Source organism: Anolis sagrei, chromosome 1 (assembly GCF_037176765.1).
Source record: "Anolis sagrei isolate rAnoSag1 chromosome 1, rAnoSag1.mat, whole genome shotgun sequence".
In the NCBI taxonomy this organism is placed as follows: Eukaryota; Metazoa; Chordata; class Lepidosauria; order Squamata; family Dactyloidae; genus Anolis; species Anolis sagrei.
This window is the reverse complement of record NC_090021.1, coordinates 215,731,200-215,750,718: the sequence shown is the minus strand read 5'-3', so window position 1 is coordinate 215,750,718 and position 19,519 is coordinate 215,731,200. Positions and strand designations below refer to the sequence as shown.

Below are 19,519 nucleotides of genomic sequence, written 5' to 3'. Positions count from 1 at the left end.
CAGTTTTAAACACAATTTCAGTCACCATTTTCCAGGAATATATTATAAACAGTATTAAATCTTTAAAAGTGTTGTTACCCTGTGCCTTCAGTTTCTTTCTGATTAATGATGGCCCTAAAGTGTCCTATCAAGGCATTTTTTGCAAGATTTGTTCAGAGGGGGTTTGCTTTTGCCTTCCTCTGAGGCTGAGAGAATGTGACTTGTTCCAGGTCACCCAGACGGCTAAGTGGAGATTTGAAACCTAATCTCCAGAGTTGTAGTCCCAATGCTCAAGTTACTCCACCAAACATACAAAAGTTAAAAATAAAGTAATTCCATATTAAAAACCAGTTTGAATAAAACAATATTTGTCCGCTGAAATGACAGCATAGAAGGGACCATTGTAGCCTCTTGCAGAAAGGAATTCCAGAGGGTGGGAGCTGCCAACAAGAAGGCTTTCTCCTATGCCTTCACCTGCGAAGGTGATGGGGCTGAGAATAAACCATCCTCTGTGGATCTTAAGAGTTTGGTGGGTTTATATATGAATATGCAGTCTTTTCAGATAGTCTGTCCAGAGAGGCTGAACCTGGGATCGTGTTGCATTTAAGATCTGAATTCTCCATGTGCTCAGGGTTGTGAGCCAATGATATTAAGTTTAAGGAACTCCACTGGCTGCAGTTCATCTTCTGATCCCAATTTAAGGTACAGGTCATTACCTATAAAGCCCTGAACGGTTTGGGACCCGCCTGCCTTCGTGACCGCATCTCCGTCCACCAGCCTGCACAATTTCTCTGTTCTTCTGGGGAAGCCCTCTTTTCGCCTCTTTCTTTATCACAGGCAAGGCTAGTGGGAACAAGGGAGAAGCCGTCTCCGCTGTGGCTCCCCATCTTTGGAACTCACTACCTGGTGAGATTAGGCAAGCCCGCTCCTTTGCAGACTTCAAGAAAAACTTGAAAACCTTGCTCTTCCGTTGTACCTTTGGAGAGTGACCATTTATCCCACTTTGCTCAATCTATAGTGTTGCCCCCCCCCCCCCAATAGTGTTGCCCTTATGACGCACTTTCCCCTGCCCTAAACTGAATGCATTACCCCACTGTTTTATACTTTTTGGGCTCCCCTCACTTACACATTTTTTATCCCTATCTCAGGGTTTTATTTTATTTCGCCCATTTGGCCTGCCTATCCTGTTTGATTTGATTGTGTTAATTTGCTTTATTGTTTTGTTTTTGCCACTGTAATTATTTTCTGTTGTAAGTTTTGTTTTTGCATTCTGTATTCTACTGTGTTTTATTGCACCTTTTGGGCTTGACCTCATGTTAGCCACCCTGAGTCCCCATTGGGGAGATGGTGGTGGGGTATAAATAAAGATGATGATGAGGATGATGATGATGATGATTAATCTTCTTGGCTTAAACATTCATTAGGTCATAGGAAGCGGGAATTGAGTATTTATTGAATAGCATACAAAAACTGTGGTTCTTTCTTTAAGCTGCAGAATTCTTCAAACTGGGCAGTGACTTAGTTGTGTACATTCCCCCTTTGTGAAGTCACTTAATCATACAATATAAACAGGGATTACTGGTAAAAATGAGTCAGTATCTCCATGTGCTCAGGGTTGTGAGCCAATGATATTAAGCTCTATTAACTAAATAGAGACATTACTGGTACAAGTTTTAGTAAATGTACAGCTGGAGTTAAAATATTTGTATTTAGGTGTGCTCAAACTGATATTTTACAAATATCAGTTTATAACAATTTTTCATTCTTAACAGGCCACCGATAATTGATTTTTTTCAGGGTAAAATGGATCTCTTATAGTGTGCTGGACTTGTGTTCATTCTGTTTCAAAGATTTATATTTTTACTAGTTTTATTTCCCGAGGTCTTAATTAATTTGTAACTTTTGTATACTGTGTCTTTTTAATTATGTTTGCCTTAATAGGTTGTAAATTTCCTTCAGCCCCAGACTTGGAAAAAGATGGCTATAACTGAATATCGTTATTGTCATTTCTTTGCTCTGTTTTATTTTGTAATTAAATTAATTGTTTCACAGCACCCTCTTCATTAATCTTACTTCCTTTGCTTATAATGTAATGTGACTCCTGGTAGAGAGTGAAAAAAACAAATGGACCCTGGAATACTACCAGTTTTAGTTTGATCAAGAGAAGCTTATTTGTGAAATAAGAAACCACTTGGAAAACCAAGCATAAACAATAAAAACAGCAAGCAAATCTCAGGGGTGCTGTTATATATCAATTTCCTTTATACATCAAGATTGCGATCTAAGCAGATGGCACTGGATATACTTTTGATCTCTAGATTGAGGCTTTGAGGTATGATCAAAATATGTCTATCTATAGACTTATCCGAAACTTGTAATGATCTATTGAAGAGTGCATTTACTTAAATGAATAACTCCAGGCTAAAACAATCACATAATGAAAGGGACAAGCTAGCTGATCTATATCTTGTAAAACATTGCTAAACTGTGTGGTTGCTAAGGATTGATTTCCTTTTGAATTTTTGCAGATAATGTCCAAACATGTAGATAAAGCATGTGGCCAATGCAAAATGGCTGTTTGACACCAGTAGAAATCCAAAAGGTACGAAAAGCCAATTCATGCCTTAAATATTTTAAAAGTGTGTTTTTGCTGCCCAATGTATGCTTAAAATTTAAGTCGATTATATGCTAATCACTTGTGATTGCCAAGATTATTTTATTTTATTTTTTTTCCACAGGAAACTATGACTGGACTCATGGAGGCTCATAAGCAAATGCAAAACATATTTAAGTTCACCCAGTGTGTGTGTGTTTAGGTGTGTGCCTTCAAGTAGCTTGTCAACTGATGTACTCAGACAGGTCACTAATTTTTCTTTTGGTGACAGATGCTTGTACTTAATGGTGTGATACGCTTGCAAGCTTTTTGCAATGTTTTAGAGCTTGTTACTAGAACAGCATAGCTGATACCATTTATGCTATTTTGAGCCCTTGCCATAGGACACATTTGGGGGAGGGGTGAAAGTGGGGTGGGAGGCTCAAACCATTTTTAGCAGAAAAACAATCTGCAAGTGGTTTATTAAGGCTGGTAGGAAGTATATTTTAAGTTGTTCCTTTTTTCTTTAATCCTCATTTCCTCAAACATGTTCTACACATTTTATTCTGATCTCATAGAGCAGTAAATGTTCTGCAGATAAATGTATTCCACAAAGTTTTCTTTACATGATTGAGCTAAGAAAAAGGGGGAGCTTTCATACGAATAATTCTTGTAAACTTAGTGTCAATGCTCAGTTGTTTGAAATGAGATTTTTTTTCATACATGATAAAGCTAAGTCAAATTACAGAGACATTAAAGATAGTGATTCAAAGATAGCCAGTCCAGAATATCTGGGTGCAAAAGGGTATCTCTCATAGCACTTTAGAGGCTAAGTGAGAAAATGAGTTGATAGCATAAGCTTTCTTAGACTGTATTTACTTTCTCAGATGCCCAGAGTGAAGTGCCTAGAGACTGATCTTTATAAGTGAATGGACATAAAAATGCAAACCTTGTGGGTATGGTGATAAGGTGACAAGTTCAATATTTCATTATTGTCATTGTCATTGCGGGACAAAGATAGGAGAGAAAATGTTGCCTAAGGGCAAGGTGAGTATAGCTAACCATATGAATGGTAGAGGAAGTTATTGAAATACAATATAGTGTTGGCTGGGAAACAGGTAGGAGATATGGTGAACTAGCAAAGAGAGCCCTCATGAGACTGTGGTGTTAACTAGTGTTATAATGGACTGGGGTATGAGGATATATTCCAGTTCAACTGTTTCTGTTTCCAGTGTTCCTTTCTAGTTTTTTTTTTGTTTTTGTTTTTGTTCAAGGATAGGTGTTCTGAAATCTGAGATGGAATACCCAGAAAGTATTTTCTAGCTTGTTTTTTAATCATAGAATAGAATCATAGAGCTAGAAGAGAGCATAAGGGCCATCCAGATTAACCTCCTGTTATGCAGGAAAAAAACAATTAAAATACTCCTGACAGGTGGCCATTGAGGTTCTGCTCAAAAGCCTCAGGAGAAGGAGACCCCGCCACACTCCAAGGCAGCATATTCCACTGCCAAACAGCTCCTACCATCAGGATGTGCTTCCTAATGTTTATTTGGAATCTCTTTTCATTGCAGTTTGAACCCATTGCTCCATGTCCTAGGCTCAGAGCAGCAGAAAACAAGCTTGCCTCCTCCTCAGTGTGACATCCTTTTATACATTTATACAGGGCTATCATGTTCCCCTCAACCTTCTTTTCTCTAAACTAAATATACTTAGCTACTTATACTGCTCCTCATAGGGCTTGTGGCTAGCCTATTTGAACAATGTATAGTGCTGAAGGGCATCATTGACATAGAATGGCATATATCCAGGCCTGTAGCGGGGGAGGGGGGTTTAGGGGTTCAGCTCCCCCCCCCCAAATATTTCAGGTTAAAAAAAAACTTTTTTACTCATGAATTTTAACTGGTTAACCAAATCCCCATGCTAAGTTTATGAGACGCAAAAAATTAAGAGTCCCTCCAGAACTGCAAGCACTATCTCAAGCAAATATTGAATAAGCAATTTATTCACACTGTCATTACTTGCAGCAATAGCCAATGTAGCGAAGCAACCAAGTTGGGCGGGGGGGGGGGGAAGTGTTGAATGCTCTCATTAAGGAGGCCAGACTTGGTGGAGGTGGTTGACAGAGGCGGAGCTGCAGGCTATGGAAGGCTGCTCTGCCCCCTGCTGTGCTCTTTGCTTCAGTGTGAGCTAGGAGGCAGGTAATTTATTTCTGGCTACGGCCCTGCATATATCATATTAGAAGATGAACAAGTGAAAATACCTCTGATGCTGTGAGTGTTGTGATTAGGTCCTGCAATGACATTTCCTGATTAAATGTATGAGCAGACTTAGCATCTGGGTTTGTGGCAAGATCTTGTACTCAATTCGCCATCCATGTTATGTATCTGTATCATTAATAATGTACAAGATGTTCTTGACAATAGAGCTGCCCTTTCAAACTTTCTTGGTGGCAGGCCTTTACATGTTTTCCAACAGCATCCCAATGCCAATCAGTTACTTAACTACAAGCACCTTGCCACAAACCCAGTTGCAGTGGATGCAAGTGATTGACTTAATTATTTTGAAATTGAAACAGGGCCACTAAAACACATCAGTTGCTTCTGTATACTTGTAAAATTCCCTTAACCAGAGCAGCAGTTATGAAGCCTTTCAGAGATTGTTAGCAAGCTTTTCTCACTATTAGTTATTCTGCCTAAGGCTGCTGGGACTTACAGTCTACCCTCTAGAATTCCCATTTGTCCTGTAGTATGTGCAGAAGTACATAAGCTTGTGAATTGTTCAAGCTCTTGTTTATATTGTGTGCTCTTTATAGTAAGAAGGAAATCGGTGTGTGTGTGTTTTCTCTCCAACACATTGTGTATACCTTCTCCATTTCAGCACAGTGTGAAACTGTAGTAGACAGTTGGAAAAGAGGAAAAAAAGTTGTTGTATATTGCTAAACTCATCTCCCATCTATTCTCTATGACTAATAAGCCCTATAAAGCTTCTGTTATTCTGCATGGTATATGAGGGAACACTGCAACATACTCTTGCAGATCTTATGTCTACATTTAATGAAATAGTCTCTGAATATGGGTTACAATATGAAACAGATAAAAGCTGCAACAAAATATTTAGTGCTTGAGAAACAGTATATCTGAGTCTGAGAACACATTCTGAGCAAGTGATTACAGCCTAATGTGCCAATATTACATTATAATAGCAAATAATATGAAAATTACAAAATGGAAAGAATTGGAAAATTCAAGTTGAGGATTGCATCAGAAGCATCACAATTAAAGATATGACCATATTGTATTCAAAAGAGGTGTGGACAAAATATCTCCAGATGTTTGGCTCCAGTTCCCAGAAGTGCAGCTTCCATTAATGGCTTTGCTAGGAAAGTCTCATGGGAGTTGAAGTCCAGCAACATCTGAATATATGCATTTTGCTTCATCCTTGTTCAGGAAAACCTTTTTGAGTCTTTTACACCTATTACTGTTTCTATTCAGTGAGTACAGTATATTTTGTATTGTATTGTCATTAGTAATTTTTTTCTTCACTTATGCCTAAAAACAGATGTTTACCTCCCACATATACAGTAGAGTCTCGTTTATCCAACGTTCTGTATTATTCAACACAGTCTTCCTCCAGCCCGGATCCACAGTTGTTCCAATACATTGTGGTGTTTTGGCGCTAAATTTGTAAATACAATTACTACGTAATGTTGCCATGTATTTTCTGTCAATTTGTCGTAAAACATTATGTTTTGGTGCTTAATTTGTAAAATCATAACATAATTTGGCGTTTAATAGGCTTTCCCCAATCCCTCCTTATTATCCAACATTTTCGCTTGTCCAACGTTCTGCCAGCCCATTTATGTTGGATAAGCGAGACTCTACTATACTTCATACCCTTGTCTTAGTGGAATTATGGATTCTGTTTTGTGACCTGACTCATCTGTGTTGAGGTCCCCCTTCCCTTTTTATGCTGTAGTTTGACATAGTCCTTTAGTTTTGCTGCTTATGGTATTTTGAGTGCAAATTTTGGAGAATATCTTTCCAAGGGCTTAAGTGAAAGCATCCATGGCATACTTTTAACAGCTTGAAGTCAAACATGCTCTGCAGTACTTACTGACACTCTTCATTATTATTATTATTTTTAGGAGGTGGTCTTCATCTTAATATGATGCCATGAAGCTTATTAGAGCCCAGACATTTTAACTGTAAAAGGTTACTGAGCAGGTATGGCTGTATTCCTTTGAAATAGCAGGTATCTCTTAAAATTTCCTTATCAAATACGAATTTTATAAATTAAAATATATCACTTTTTTCTAGCTGAGCTGCATATGAAGCAGAAGAAGTATGATGTGTATGCTGATGTTTTTTTCTTCTTCTTTAAAGCAAACATCAGGGGCCTGTAGCTTATGAATGAACAGTGGTGATATATTTGTGTATGTTTATGTATGATATTACTCCACTTTAAGGGTCATCCACTACAAATACTACATTATATGTTTTTTACAAGAGAGATATTTGCTATGTGTCTGTTATTAAAAATTTTCAGACACATCAGCATTTACCTACTTTGGCATTTATATATGTTTGTTTAATTAATTATATATAAACGTTTGTTTTATCTGATCTGTTGATCGTAATATATTTATTATTAATTTTATATATCTCTGTCTATCTATCTATCTATCTAATATCTAAATGCCAAAATAGATAAGATGTAGAAGTGTCTGAAAATATATCTTTTATAGATCTGTCTCTTGTATTAGTTATACCACAAACCTACTTAATCACACTGATATAAGTGTGGTGTCACCAATGTAACAGCTATCTTTATATTCCTTTTTGGTGGTGTCCTAAATGAAAGTTTGTACCTGGAGATCTTTAGTTCAATACTATCAATATGCAGATGACTCCCAGATTTTCCCCTTGTTCCACACGTTATAGTCCTGGAGTGACTATGGAACCTGTCAACAGCTGTCTGATGTCACTTTTGGATTTAATTACCCGAGGCTCTGCAAATTGGCACTTTATCCAAAGAAAATCAAGGAAGTCTGTGGGTGGCTGTTATTGCATGTGCGTGTTTTGAAGAAACTGGAACTCATATCAGCCATATATGCTCCTGTCTCTTCTAGAGTAGACTACTGTAATATTTTTATCAACTCCATTTGAGCCTAGTCTGAAAGTTTTAATGGTTTCAAATTTTCAGTTACGTCACATTATACCAGTCTTCCAACTTCACTGATTGATGACTCAATGCAGGATGCTTTGTCTGACTTTTAAAGTTCTAAGCAACCTGCAACCAGAATATCTCATGACACATCACTATACATCCCTCTAGATAACTTTGTTCACCTTCATATTTCCTTGTTACCAGAAATCCCGAAGGGCTGTAACTGAGCCATATTTTTTACCAGTTCTACATGAGATACAGAGCATTTTGGAAGGCCCTACATAACCCCAATTTAAACTTGGTTTTTAGTTTTTAAAGAATTCTTTAAGAATTTAAACTTGGTTTTTAGTTGTCATTTTAAACTTGTACGTATATTAAATACTCTTAAGTACTATATTTCATAGCATAATAGTCACCATCACAATATAAAAAGACAAAAACCACATCCTGCTTTTGGTCTTTTTGTATTTCCCGATAATTGTTGTGCCTCTGATAGCATGCCTGCCTCTTAGAGCAGATGTGCAGGTGGATGAAGGCAGCCAAGAGAAGCAAAGAAGCTTCTCTCAGCTGCCAACTGAGTGAGGCCTCCCTTTGGGGCTACCAGCTGAGAGAGGCATGAGGGTGAGGCTTCACAAAACCATGCACACCAGTGTGAAAGATCTACAGGTTCTTCCTCAGCTGCCATCAGTTTAAGGAAGCCCTGTAGACTCCACTCACCCATGCACACATGCAAAAGTGGCCTATGGGATCTCCCTTTCTTGCCAGCTACCATTTTCATCACATAATAGCCACACACCCCTTCATTGTAGGGGAAAGGGGGGCTGCTACTATTATGCGGTGAAATATGGTATTTCTGCTCTTAACTAGTATACTTCATATAAGACCATGAACCTGGTGTAGCATCTATTGTTGTTGGAGGGGTGTGTGTGTGTGTGTGTATGTATATATATATGTGTGTGTGTGTATGTATGAATGTATATGTATATGTATGTGTGTATGTATGTGTGTGTGTGTGTATATATATATATATATATATATATATATATATATATGTATATATGAAAACGAGTGAGCTTAGAAGATAAATAAGCCATATGCCCAAATTCAGAAACCAGCTGCCAACTTCCAGACAACCTAACCAGAGGCCAGGTATGATGGCTCTAGGCTTATAGTGTGTTAGCAGGCTTTTTGCAAACATGTTTTATTTAGAAAGAATAAAATAATTTGTTTATTGATAATTGCAATTCCAGAAAGATAACACATTTTTGTGGTTATTACAGCCAATGAGATACCTATCTGGATTCAGAAGAAATTCATTAAAATAGTAACTGATTCTCTTTAAGTAGCAGGATGCTTCTTATCAACCTTCACACAGTTAACAGTGTCTAATGGTAGTACTAAAGACAAGCACAAGTTGTATTATTTGTTTGTTTGCATAATCTTGAACTTGAAGATGTTCCATGAAATGGAATATTTTGATTCTCTTCATGTATCTGCATGCTTCTGTCCATGATATACATTTATTATTTACGCTTGTGGTTTCTAATACCGTTTATTTCTGTTGTGCAAAGCATGAAACAATTATAAAGAATGTAATCTGTTACATTCAATAAGTTGGTGAATGCTCTTTGTGCACATATAATAATCTGTATCTCTATATCTTTTGGACTGTTGTCATTCCAATAGTAGTCGTAATTGGATCAACAGGATTTATGTATGTCTTCAGTTGTCTGAATCAGACTCTTTTTTGTTGGAAATACACAATCGTATTTTTGCTAAGTTAATTTGGGTACATAATATTTATTCGTAAGACCTGAATCTCTTGTTTGTGTAGTTTCTAAAACATATTGTTATGCTATAATTATTTGAACTACAGTATGTGTTAATAATATTTTGATATACCTTTCTACTGTTTTCCTGGTTTTTATACAATTGCTTGGAAATGTACCTTGAAAAAAAGCCTATTTATGAGGGTATAGACAATAGAATTGGGGTTGCCTTTAGTCCTGATACTTTAAAAAAGGCACCAGTAGGTTTTTTGTCATCTCAGGAACAAACTCCTCCTGTAAGCTCCCTGCTTTTGCCCTCCTGTGAGTGTCTCTGCCATGAAAAAGATTGAAATATAGGAAATATAAATTAATCTCAGAGACTCCGCTAGCAAAATAGTGTCAATTGATACTTTTAAAAATAAATAGGTTATTTTTAACAGACTGTATTCTATATATGTCACATCATGAAAACTGACTGTTATTTTACATTGTAACTGCATTTCATGCTTTCAATTTTACCTAGTTTCTGAAATACCAAGCCTGTTGTGATACAGTTTTAGAACTTTTTAAACTACTATTTCCCAAACAGATCACAAATGGTGTGGATTTTTATCATGAACCGGATGAATCCGCAAGGCAGTTCTCCCAGTCAGCGTAGACGAATGGCCCTTGGAATTGTCATTCTTCTCCTGGTTGACATTATATGGGTTGCTTCTTCTGAACTCACTTCAGTAAGGCTTTGATTCTAATCTGCAATACTGTCAGAAAATTTAGTCTTAAAGTAATTGTATTCCACACAAAGAGAAATGTATGTGTTCAATCCATTAATATATTAAGTAATTTTAGCACATGCTTGAACCAGCAAAGCCAGTGCTGGCTAGACAGGTTTTTATAACCTGATTGACTACATTTTCTGAACAAGGTTTTCCCAGCACTTATATTGTTTTAAATAATACTTAGATACAATTAATCTGTCCAGTTTTGTTTCAATGCCTCTCTTGTATAATTATATGTATATATATATATTTAAAACCTCCTTCTTTTCCACAGATTAGGCAAGTCTAGTTTTCTCCTATTTGAACTGCATGAAATCTGTGTAAGAAACAACTTTAGTTCCCAGGAACTCAAATAGTTATAGGAAATTGAGTCATAGTGTAGGAATAGTTGATAATGCTGCATGCATTAGGATTTATTAACATTTGGGCACAGTACATCTGATAAAAGCAGCAGTTCTCAGTAGATATCGAAGCAAACATTATTTGTTGGACTGATTTTCTAAAAGTAGTGTTTTGTATGTTTTACAAGAGCTACTTTTAGGATCTATGTATTTATATAGTGAAGTACATAGTTCTAATGTAGAATAACAAAGTAGGAAGGGACTACAAGGGCAATTTAGTCCATCCCCCTGCCAGACAGGAATGCACAACTAAAGCTCCACAGAAAGATGCACATGAAATATGTTTTAAAATCTTCAAGAATGGGAAGTCCACTACCTTACAAAAAAAAGGTTTCCACTGCCCAACAGCCCTTACATCCAAGTTAGTTCCTCCTAACTTGGATCTAATCATTTAGTTAAATTTCTAATCTCCAGAGCAGTCGAAAATAAGCTGGCACCATCTTCTACATATTCTAAACCTGTTAGACAATAGCCCATGATTGTCAGAAGACTGGATTTGAATGTGTCACCTATAATACATGCCTCAAGCTCTTACTCTCTCTGAGAAATCACCCCATCCTTCCCCTGAGTAGTGTAATATAGTATATATGAGATTTTTCCATTTCTATCTTCACAGTAAGTTAGGAATAAGAAGCTCCAACGTCTTCAATTGGTTTTGTGAGGATTTGATCGGTGATGTGCCCTGTCTGACAGTCTGGGATTCATATGAATCCTATATAACAATTTCTAAAAGTTGCTTATGTAAAATTCTCTTGATTTCATGTTAAAAGGCAAGTAGGACATAGTGATCTCAGGATGATATTCTCAGTAAATTACCAAGGTAGAAATGTCTCACATCCATTGACAGCTATAAACAGAAAGTGTTTGGTGGCTCCAGAAGTCCTCTGAGTTGATCCTCATTTAAAGAGCTCATGTTCGTCTGTCCCAAGGTGTAGGGATGATTGTGTTCTTTTATAGCTTCTTTCATCGTAATTTAGATTTGAAAGCAGAACACTAAACTTCAGTTACAAATTCTTAAGATTCTTCCCATTTAGCTTCTGATGAAGCTTTAGATAGGTTGCCAGCTATCTGTCACACTTGTTCTCTTTTCCTAAGACTCATGCAGCCTTTTTTTGTTTGAAATCAGCATGTTGTATTTATGAATAATTATCTCCTTCCTGCAACTCTCAAGAGAAGTGTGAATAGTGCAGAACTGCTGAGCAGTAAAGTTATAGTTCTTTTGTGTGATATGTCATGATTTGACAGCAGTAGTAACGTCCCCTTTTCTCTCTGTTTTGCAGTATGTTTTCTCTACGTATAACAAGCCATTCTTCAGCACATTTGCGAAAACATCCATGTTTGTTCTTTACCTCCTGGGATTTATTGTTTGGAAACCATGGAGGCAACAGTGTACACGTGGGCTTCGTGGCAGGCATGCAGCTTTTGTAAGTGTCCTTATCTTTCAATTTAATAATGGTATAAACATTGTGGCTTCTGTAAACTAATAAAATCAGAGCATATGTTAGAAAAAAAGGCTTCATAAACTAATGTAAGTTAAAGCCCCAGATGTTCAGTGAGTAAAATAATTCCTCCATTAGTCTCACATTTCAGATTGAATCACTGCATAAACAGAAGTGATAATTGCACAGTGGTGGTGCTTTGTACTGGAACTGAAATGGAATAAATGATGTGGAATTTAATATATCCTTGGAATCAATCCTGGGACGTTTGATTTATCTTCTTTGCTATATTCTGCTTTCCTTTATAAAACATTCTTATTAGCCCATTAAAAAGGAAATGTCAGTAAATGTCTTCTTTTTGGAGACTGTTTTTCTCAAATTTCTCTGCAATGATTCTGAATAAATGTGCTTATTAATAAAAAGTAGTACTGAATAAATTGCCTCTCCATTCTGGTTATCATGTTTCCCATATTGTTTTAGAAATTTGGAGTACCCTATTGAATCAGCCTATTTTAACATCATATGGAAAACATGGAATTTGAATCCTGCAAGTGAGCTGACTGACTTTCAGTCTTGGCTGGAGAAAAGGCTGAATAACACTGTAAATATAACATTACAGTCCTTTGTGATTTCTGTCAGAGAGAAGCGAATAGTTGATTACCAAACAGTATGTGGATACTTTGTAGATGAAGAAATTTCATCCCTTTTTTTACTCTTTCCTTTGCATCTTGGATAGCAAAAATTAGACCACAAAAAAGTTTCATGTGTGTTCATTCTTCTTTTGATGTCCTCTGACTTTTAAGATAGTTAACTGAGATTTGAAGTGTGGTTTAAAGGTGAAAAAGACACAAAAGAAGTTAACCTCCTCAACTCTTTCTGTAGCCCCCAAATTCCATTCATAGAATCTGCAAGTGATTCCACTGCAAGTGGTCTGATTAAAGCTTTTCTCAAACTTCACTTTCTGGATGTTGGTGGAGTTTAGTTCCTTTCATTCCCAGTCAAGACAAAAAGTGGTCAGAAATGGACAAAAGTCTAACTACTTGTAGTAAAGTAGTAGTAAAGACTGTTGAGTGAAAAGGAACTGTTTAGAAATTTATCTCTTTAAAATAAATTTAGTAATTTTGTTAGAATTAAAACATTGATTCTTGAGTAAAATTAACTGAGGTAGAACCACTAAGGTCTTTACTTTGAAACTAGAAAAGCTAAAATGAGACCAGCACCAACTCTTGTGGTAGGAAGAGGGAAGATCTTGGCTAGTTGGCCAGCCTTCCTGAGTGTAGATCTCATCTGAAGGGCTTGAACATCTCTGATCCAAAATTCCAAAATCTGAAATACTCCAAAATCTGAAATTGTTCAGGTAGGTGGCTTAGATAGTGACACCTTTGCTTCTAATAGTTCAATATTTGCAAACTTTGTTTCATGCAAAAAATATTTATAATATTTATAAAATTCTGTTCACGCTATGTGTATAAATGTGTATGAAACATAAAGGAATTTCTGATTTATACCTGCATCCCATCTCCAAGATCTCATTATGAAAAATTTTGAAATCCAAAACACTTTTGATCCCAACCATTCCAGAAATGGGTTGCTCAACTTGTACTGATGTTAATGTTTTAATAATGGCATTGTTCTGTGAGCATGTTTTTCTGTTAATAAGTTCTATAAGCATATATAATCTAAACGCTCCTACTAGTTCTGTAGTTAAATGTTTAAATGTTAAATCTCTTATTAGTTTGCAGATGCCGAAGGTTATTTTGCTGCTTGTACAACTGATAACTCTGTAAACAGTTCTTTGGTAAGTTCTAAGTAAAAATTGGGAATATGCAAGAGTGCCGTTTTATTCAAAAGCTTTTTGTATGAAAGTGGTTATTAGGATTGCAGCTTCCATTATTCATAGTATCTGAAACTCTAGTGGATATCAATAAGAAAGGCAGAAGAACATAGCTGAAATACTTAGGAAGAACTATTCAGTAATTTTTTAGCAAACATCAATCTTGGTAGTTGCCTACACATAGATTAAGCCAGTTCAAGATTTCATTCTACTAGAGTAATTTTAAATTAACAATTCTCTTAATAAAATATTTAGAATTCTGTGTAATTATAATAATAATTAATATTATAGATAATTGTATTAGAAGTGGTTGATAGGTACAGTAACTTTAATCTAATTACTGTTACGATATTGTAAGCATTAAAAACATGGAAAACATCAGGTAACCTTGCCTCAAGGTCCTGTTGATGACACTGAATTCCCACTGAATTGACTCAGAAACCAAACATTACTTTTTGCACTATTGTAGAAGTGGTAGTAGAAGACACTGTGTAATGAGATTATGCAATTACACAGCTGTACCTGAGGCCCTCTTTCAGAGACAAACTGTACATTCACAACCAAGAAACTACTCTGAAGCTATGAGGTAGCGGTGGTTACAGTGTTGGAAAGATATTTTTTTTATAAGAAGGAAGTCTGAGGAAAGATTTTCTGAACTGAAATCTTTGGATCATGAGAGATAACATGTAGCCTTCCATATATGAGATTACAGCCATCGGCTATGCTAGCTAGAGATGATGGAAGTTCTCAGTCTCAATACAGTCTCAATATTTGGAGGGAAGAAGGTTGCTCATCTCTGCTTTGGACAAATAGAAGTCAGAATTGTGCATCTACCCTGTAGAGTCAATACAGTTTGACTCCACTTTATCTGTTCTGAATCAGTGCTAGGGAATCTTGGGATATGTAGCTTGGTGAGGCACCAGTACTCTTGCGCAGACCTTTTAAAACTACAACTCTCATTCCATAACAGTAGAAATGCAAAAGGCTAGAAATATTTTCAGAAACAGAATTTTTACTATTGTCCAATGAGTTTAAAATTATATAAAAGTCAATTGGAAGATGCGCATAATTTTGTTTTGTTTTGATATATACAGGTTAAGTTTCCCTTATCAGAAATGCTTGGGACCAGAAGTGCTTTTGATTTTGGATTTATTTTTCTTTTTGAATACCTGCTGTTGCATATACCTACATAATGAGATCTTGGAGATGGGGCCTAAATCTAAACATAAAATTTCATTCATGTTAAATATACATCTTACAGACATAGCCTGAAGATAATGTTATACTCTATATTTGTAATAATTTTGTGCATGAAATGAAGTTTGCATGATACTGAACCATCAGAAAGCAAAGGTGTCACTATCTCAGCCTCCCTGGGGATTACTTTGGATTTTGGAGTTTTTTAGATAAGGGATGCTCAACCTGTACAAGAAACCATGTTCTTCTATTCTGAAGCATTCATATGGGTGATTTCTGCTGTATTTAGTTAATAATTATATTTTAAGTTAACAAGCCATATATCCCGAAAGTTTAATGTTATGCTGCTTTTGAATTTAATCTGTTTATGTCTTTGAGTGTACTCACGTAAAAACATTCACAGCATTGCAATGTTGGTAGGGTTTGCTTGTCTTTCCTGGCAACTTTGATACATAACTGGGAACTTGTTATGCTGCATTTCAGAGTGAACCTTTATATGTTCCTGTAAAGTTTAATGACTTGCCAACTGAAAAAAATAGCAACACTAATAGTGATAATGAAAAAAGTGAGTGACTATTTCAAATCTAATTTTCTATTTTTATGCAAGTTTTCTTATGTTCATTTTAGTCTGATAGTATGAAAGCCAAGAGTAGACCATGTTTTCTCCCCCCCCCCCCCCGCCCCCAACATACATAATTTTATTACGGTGATAGTTCTGTTATAACCAAAGAGTTCATTTTTATGTCTCTCCTACATGTCCCACTGTCAGTACTTAAGGATGTAAAATACGGGTAAATAAAGTAAATACCTTTAAATAGAAAAATGTTTAAAGCTTTATATTGCCTCAGTTTGATCTTGGTTCTTAAGGCAAATTATGCAATAAGCAACTTGTCCAGCATATTTTGTTGAAATAGCAAGCACGGAAAGAGCCAAAGTTCAGTGTTGCCCAATTTATATAGTATTTGTACTGTTCCATCAATTTGGATGGCATGGAACAATACAACACCCTTGGGAACAGGAACAAAAACAAAATAAAAAAGGGAAACGGTAACCATTGTTTTCCAGCTGATTTTCATCGCACCGGCTGTGTGCCCTACCAGCCAGGGCCTACATGGGCGCTCAGCATGCTCAGGTGTAGGCCCTGGATGGCAGGGCCTACAGCCGAGCGCCAAGCACTTGATGCTCATAGGCCCAGCTGGCAGGGCCTACCACTGAGCACTGGGCCCCCTCAGATGTAGACCCTGGCAGGGCCTACAGCCAAGCGCCGAGCCCGCAGCGTTGAGCGCTTGGCAGAAGGCCCTGCCAACCAGACCTATGAGCATCGAGCGCTCGGCTGTAGGCCCTGCCAGCCAGGACCTACAGCCAAGTGCTCAACGTTCGTAAGCCCAGCTGCCAGGGCTTACAGCCGAGCACCAAGTCTGCAGCGCCAAGAGCCCAGCAGAAGGCCCTGCCAGCCAGGGCCTACATCTGAGCAGGCTTGGCACTTAGCTGTAAGCCCTGCCAGCCAGGCCTATGAGTGTCAAGCACTCAGCACTCGTAGGCCTGACTGGCAAAGCTTACTGCCGAGCACTGGGCACACGGTGCGCTTGGCTGGAGGTCCTGACAGGCCTTGGTGCTTTGCCACCCAAGGTCTGAAAATTTTCATTTTTTTTCGCATCTTGGATGGAAAAACTTATTCGTATTGGTGCCTGTTTTTGGAAGAAGCAGACAGAAATGGGGCCATAAGAATGGGACAAACAGAAACGGATAGCAATTCCATACCAATGAACAGGACTACTAATTAGCACTATCTTGATTAAAGATAGGGCAATAATTTAACAAATATAAATGATAAATACCTTCAAAGACAACACTATTATATTAGATAATTTGATCTTACTTTTATGGCAAATTAACACCACGATCCTGTGTTTGTGAGAGTATTCATGTTGCGACATAAATTCTTCCAGTTGTTCCAAAAGTGTTTCTGCTTCCATAAAATCTCATGGGCATTGTAGCACATAGCCTACAGCCAGTTCTTAGATTCTGTAAGTGTCTTTTGCAATTGATTATCTGTTTGAAACTGTTGTTTTATTTATCTAAGAAGCAAGTGCATAATACACAAAACAGGCTAATAACTGAAGGCATTTTGTAACATAATATAACAAATGGCATATCTTAGTCTTTTTTTGAAATGACCACAAGATGGTGTAATAGCTATGCAGAAGCTAACTCTGAGACAAGGCATTAATATCAAATGCCTAACTTTGGTTCTCTGCTCAGGACTAAAAGCAGGAAAATGTATGTTCTTTCAGAAAAGACAATCAAGTGTTCTCAAACTGAGCACATCTGTCCCTTCAATACATTTAACAGAGGTAGAAAGAAGGTGCATTTTGTGGCCACACCTTGTCTTCTTCACAGAATACTGCTGACACAAGCCTTATTGCTGTCATTAAACTACATATGTAAACAGATGTACATGAATAGATAATACTGAATTGTAATTTTGTAGAAATCTAGCTTTAATCTCACAGATTTTTTTTTGGACGTCCATCTAATACTTTTTATGACCAGCATTTCGTTTCCTCTCTTAAAGCTCCCAAAAAGCCTCGGGTACGATTCAGTAATATTATGGAGATTCGACAACTCCCATCAAATCATGCATTGGAAGCAAAGCTGTCTCGTATGTCTTATCCAACAGTAAAGGAACAGGATTCAATATTGAAAGCTGTAGGGAAGCTTACTGCATCACAAGTTGCCAAAATCAGCTTTTTCTTCTGTTTTGTGGTATGTTGCTTAAAATACTTGATTGATCACATTTAAATATGGTTAAAAGCATCATAGGAATCTTTCTGACATCAGATTAGTTTAGTTAAAAGAAACTATCATTCATTACGGGAAGAGTATACCACCTTTAGCGTGAATCAATAAAATGAATAGAAATTAAAAAATAAACTTGTACCCATCTCACTCAATACCTTTGGTTGAAATGTTCTCATTCTGATTGAAATCTGGCACTACTGATCACACAGTAGAAGACTGCCATACAAAACTATTACCTATGCCTTGCATTTAACTTAAAAGTTTTGATTTTGTAGTTTCTTAATAATTTCAAAAATGGTAACTATCTTACTCAGTTGTGGCCAACGAAATAAAATTCTATGATACCTTAAACCCAACAACAATATTATATAATGAGGTTTCATAGACTATGGTCACCTTTAGTAATGTAGAATCCAGGGAAGCTTATAAATAAATAAAGTCAGGTTTCCATCTATGCTCATACTACATGGAAACAGCTGGACAGCTGGATGTTCATGATATGTGGACTGTGAAGTCCGCAATTGCCTAACTTGCAAAGTAGCCTACATGGTGTATGCACAATTCAAGTCAAGTAGGCTCAGATTCACAAGATCATTTTTTCCATTTATACAGACTTGTGTGTTTGGCAGCTTGTGGAGATGAATGCTCTCAAGAGCAACTGAGAATACTGTATATACTCGTGTATAAGTTAACCTCATGTATAACTTGATGGCAGGTTTTGGGGCCAAAATTACAGGTTTTGATATGACTCATGAATAAGTTGAGAGTCATTCTACAGAAACGAGAAAGCATTTCTCTAGCCAGGCATTCAAAAAGGACAGAAGTGGCAGCAAGGAACATAGAGTAGAGCTGTTTGGTGCCTTTAGCTTCTCCCAGGACAAACTGACCTCATGCCCTTTCCCACTCTGCTCAGAGAAGGAGATACTTCCTTTTTTTAAAGAAGATGTAAGGTAAAGTTCTTGCTTTGACTCATGGATAAGTCAACCCAGATTTTTGGTGTTTGTTTTTTGATAAAGTTTCATGGGTTTACAGGGTAACCTACATTGTAGGGAAATTTGAGTATCATCCAAAATAAGCAGCTTTAACCAAAAATCTTTAATAATGGTTAATGATTTACCTGAGCACATTTGTTAGTCTTAGGATGTCACAGAGCTCCTTTATTCCATTATTATTTACATGCATTCCAGTTTATAGGAGATGGGCTATAAAAGCTACCAAGTTATCAAGTTTACCTAACCAATTTGAGCCAAAAATAAATCTAAAAATAACTCCTCAAATGGAAATGTCTCATTATGTTGTGGGGTCGCCATCTTGGAAATGATTGTAGCTTGAGGCTGCTTATATTCCAAGAGAGACATGTAACGGTTATTCTTTGAAACTCTATGCCCTGCCCTTTCAAGGGGTAAGAGTTTCACACGTGGGAGGTTCATGGTTCCAAATTGGATCCATTTTTTTGAAACAGACTTGTAGTATTGGTAGAGTTAATGAATTGCCATCACTTAGATGACTTTGTATAGCTGAATCTGGTTATCACATAAGGATGCCAGAAAATATGTCCCCCCA

The 19,519-nt window shown here is 36.8% G+C and overlaps 1 protein-coding gene across 5 annotated transcripts in view; it reads left to right on the top strand.

The window, feature by feature from the left end:
• Positions 1 to 19,519, top strand: part of SLC35F5 (solute carrier family 35 member F5) — a 57,670-nt gene that overhangs the window by 8,569 nt on the left and 29,582 nt on the right. For 3 of the 5 annotated variants that reach the window (XR_010910489.1, XM_060775728.2, XM_060775750.2), the window contains 7 exons: positions 2,508 to 2,581; positions 6,717 to 6,795; positions 10,097 to 10,238; positions 11,965 to 12,108; positions 13,859 to 13,921; positions 15,638 to 15,719; positions 17,730 to 17,920. Coding sequence is in view for 4 of the 5 variants with exons in the window: in XM_060775728.2 (XP_060631711.1) it covers positions 10,104 to 10,238; positions 11,965 to 12,108; positions 13,859 to 13,921; positions 15,638 to 15,719; positions 17,730 to 17,920 (615 nt within the window). In the remaining variant the exon portion in view is untranslated. Of the gene's footprint in view, positions 1 to 2,507; positions 2,582 to 6,716; positions 6,824 to 10,096; positions 10,239 to 11,964; positions 12,109 to 13,858; positions 13,922 to 15,637; positions 15,720 to 17,729; positions 17,921 to 19,519 lie in introns of all 5 variants that reach the window. The other 2 variants (XM_060775739.2, XM_060775760.2) reach the window with 2 other exon arrangements.